General features: G+C 35.4%; 1 protein-coding gene across 2 annotated transcripts; it reads left to right on the top strand.

Moving 5' to 3' along the window:
• The first annotated feature begins 504 nt into the window (after positions 1-504).
• RUG3 (Regulator of chromosome condensation (RCC1) family protein) lies at positions 505-2,985 on the top strand. 2 transcript variants are annotated; one of them, XM_078990214.1, is made up of 6 exons: positions 505-1,116; positions 1,474-1,613; positions 1,699-1,893; positions 1,998-2,126; positions 2,197-2,352; positions 2,431-2,985. In XM_078990214.1, exons 1-6 carry the CDS (start codon positions 641-643, stop codon positions 2,631-2,633), a joined length of 1,299 nt encoding a protein of 432 aa, XP_078846340.1. In that variant the 5' UTR covers positions 505-640; the 3' UTR covers positions 2,634-2,985. The 2 variants fall into 2 exon arrangements, with proteins under 2 accessions (XP_078846340.1, XP_078846341.1); XM_078990215.1 differs by having other exon boundaries at positions 963-1,116; positions 1,467-1,613.
• Positions 2,986-3,407: the final 422 nt, after the last annotated feature.

Here is a 3,407-nt window from a genome sequence, read left to right as displayed (position 1 = left end):
GTGTTAAAAGAAAATAGTGGCTTACTGGCTTCAATTTAATTTGAGATTACCTAAAATTTTAGGATTTTTCCGTAACTTTATTTTTCTCAATCTTCCATCAATTTCTTTTCTTTTCTTCGCCTGTTATTCTGATACGTGCGGGGTGTTAAAAGAAAATAGTGGATTTTTCCGTAACTTTATTTTTCTCAAACTTCCATCAATTTCTTTTCTTTTCTTCGCCTGTTATTCTGATACGTGCGGGGTGTTAAAAGAAAATAGTGGCTTACTGGCTTCAATTTAATTTGAGATTACCTAAAATTTTAGGATTTTTTTGTAACTTTATTTTTCTCAAACTTCCATCCATTTCTTTTCTTTTCTTCGCCTGTTATTCTGATACGCGTGGGGTGTTAAAAGAAAATAGCGGCTTACTGGCTTCAATTTAATTTGAGATTATCTAAAATTTTAGAATTTTTCCGTAACTTTATTTTTCTTAAACTTCCATCCATTTCTTTTGTTTTCTTCTATACGCGCGGGGTGTTAAAAGTAAATAGTGGCTTACTGGCTTCACCGCAAGTCCGCAACCGACTTGATACAGGTGCAGCCGATCTGAGCAATAAACCCCAAAAGGAAACGTCGGAAAAACCCAAAACGAAACAAGTAAATGGCGCTACGCCAACTCCGACGTACACTAACAACCACCACCACCAACAAACTACCAATATTGTACAACTCCGCCTCCACCTCCGACGATGCGGTTACCCTCCAGCTACTCTCATGGGGGCGAGGCTCTTCAGGCCAACTCGGCAACGGCAAGGAAGAATCGCATCTATATCCTTCTCCCTTTTCATCTATCATTCTCCCTCCTCTCTCTTACCGTATCTCTTCATCGACTTCATGTCACACGAGAAACGACGACCAATTAGAAATTGGCATTGCCTGTGGACTATTTCATTCTGCTGTGCTAATCGATGGGAAATTGTGGATTTGGGGAAAAGGCGACGGTGGACGCCTCGGATTTGGTCATGAAAACACTGTTTTTCGTCCGACGGTGAATTCTAACCTGGAATCGGTTCGGAGTATTGCTCTCGGTGGGCTTCACTCCGTCGCACTCGATTCACATGGTCACGTATTCTCATGGTCAGTTATTTCCTCTACAACCTTATTTATTTGATCCCATATAAACTTGAGAAGCTTAGAGGATGCAAATTAAATACTATATGAATAAGTATTTAACTGAATTCATCTGTTCTATTCTATTACTTTGACTAATCGATGACAGAAGTTGTAGAAAATATTGAACTAGCAGAAATGCTTATATTGAGATCCCACTTCAAGTTGCTGTATTTGTTTGTGTATTTATCTGTATATGTAGGGATAACATTAACACCAACAACGATGCATTTCATGTCACACACCACAAACTTGCCTTCAATATGTAATCTTTGATTGCATTTTCATTAAAGTTCTCTTTGCCATTTATAATGAAGTTTACAGGGGTTATGGTGGTTTTGGTGCTCTTGGTCATTCTGTTTACACCAGAGAACTCTCTCCAAAACGAGTACAAGGCACTTGGGAGGGACAAATCACTCAAATTGCAACCAGTGGTACACATACTGCTGCAATCACTGAAGCAGGTGTGGATCCTTTTATAAATCATATTTAATTACATCATTTATTTCAGTATCATTTTTATCTTCATTTTATACATGTTGAATATAGGTGAGGTATATACATGGGGAAGAGATGAAGGGGAAGGGAGACTTGGGCTAGGTCCAACACGTGGTCAAAATGAAGTTGGTGGACTTAGCATACCTTCAAAAGTAAAATCACTACAAGTTCCCGTTGTTTCTGTTGCATGTGGTGGTTTTTTTACAACCGTCATTACAGATGATGGCCAGTTGTGGAGTTGGGGAGGTAAAAAATAAAAATAAAAAAATACGAAACTTACTGCTTTCTTTTTAATCCACCCATTTTCATATAATCATAAACCCTAATTTTTGTTTTTCTTTTTAACGCAGCAAATTCAAACAATGAGCTTGGAAGAGGCAACCGAATTGGTGGTTGGAAGCCTCAACAGATTCCCGGTCTTGAGGGTGTTCGTGTTGTTCAAATAGCAAGTGGTGGATATCACTCTCTTGCATTAACCGGTATGTGGCCATAAATGACCGTTTTACCCTTATATTTCCCTGATATGTTTGATTGGTTTTTATTTGGAAGATGATGGTGGAGTGCTTTCTTGGGGGTATGGTGGACATGGACAATTGGGGCATTTTTCTACACAAAATCAAACTGTTCCTTTGATTATCGAGTCTCTAGCTGCTGAGAAAGTTGTCCATATTGCTTGTGGAGGTTCTTCATCAGCTGCTGTAACTGGTAATATATATATAACCTATATTAAGAATTAATATTTAAATCATTTGGTGGCATGTATAATTTGTATATGTACAACAGATAAAGGGAAGTTGTACATGTGGGGAAATGGGAAGGATGGACAATTAGGGGTTCCTGGTGTGCCAGAAATACAACCTTTTCCAATTGAAGTAAAATTTTTAATGGAGGATGATGGTTTGGGGGGTTCATATAATGTTGTTTCTGTAGCCATTGGTGCATCACATGCTCTTTGTTTGGTTTCGAGGTCAACGAATTCTTCATGATTTACTCTCGACTCAAGAATGGTGTTTGGATTTTGTTAATGCCTTTTTTGACACCTCACATGTGCATGTTAGTTGTTTATTTATGGCAGACTTGTTTGAGTTTAGCACTTTATGTTTATGGTCCTCTTGAATCTCATTTTGTAGTTAGCTTGATTTTGCATAGACTGTAACAAATGAGGTTTAAAAAAAAAAAAAAACATATAAATAAACTTCGGTTTAGCCTGGATTGAGATTTGATTCTCTAAAGAACAAGAATCAAGAATTATACCGGATATATTTAGTTGTGGTTCTGTTTCTCACTTGAATGTTGCTTAACTGTTGATTTATAGATCTTTTGAATATTTTGTTTTTATTTTAGTTTATTAATTTGAGCATAATACAAAGCCACTTGTATTCTAGTCATGCTATCAATTTAGAAATTCATTATATTTTCTTTCACATGTTATTAAAAATCAAAAGGTTCGTTACAAAGTACAAAAATGAAAAAAAGACGATTACATTTATCATTTTTATTAATTTGGCTATTTTTTTTTACCAATTATGTTAATAATTTGATGGTTAAATTGATAAAAGTTAATAATTTGTGGCAGTGAATATTTTATGTTTATATGGATCTTGATATCTAAGACTAAAATCTAAATGATTGAGAAGATTGTTATCCTAAAAAAAATTAATAGGATAAATTAATAAAATAAGTCTTTTCTATAATATACCTATTAATTTAATGGTTAAATGGTTAATCATTAAAGTGGTCCAAATATGCAAGGTTATTCA

Source organism: Lactuca saligna, chromosome 4 (assembly GCF_052625555.1).
Source record: "Lactuca saligna cultivar CGN05327 chromosome 4, ASM5262555v1, whole genome shotgun sequence".
Taxonomy (NCBI): domain Eukaryota; kingdom Viridiplantae; phylum Streptophyta; class Magnoliopsida; order Asterales; family Asteraceae; genus Lactuca; species Lactuca saligna.
The sequence above is the reverse complement of the archived record's forward strand: the minus strand, read 5'-3'. Positions and strand labels throughout refer to the sequence as shown.

Bases quoted from the DNA above. Each gene is read 5' to 3' on its own strand.
- RUG3 (XM_078990214.1), top strand. From the start codon at position 641: ATGGCGCTACGCCAACTCCGACGTACACTAACAACCACCACCACCAAC. The intron at 1,894-1,997 runs GTAAAAAATAAA...TTTTTAACGCAG, and splicing joins CCAGTTGTGGAGTTGGGGAG to CAAATTCAAACAATGAGCTT. The intron at 2,353-2,430 runs GTAATATATATA...TATGTACAACAG, and splicing joins TTCATCAGCTGCTGTAACTG to ATAAAGGGAAGTTGTACATG.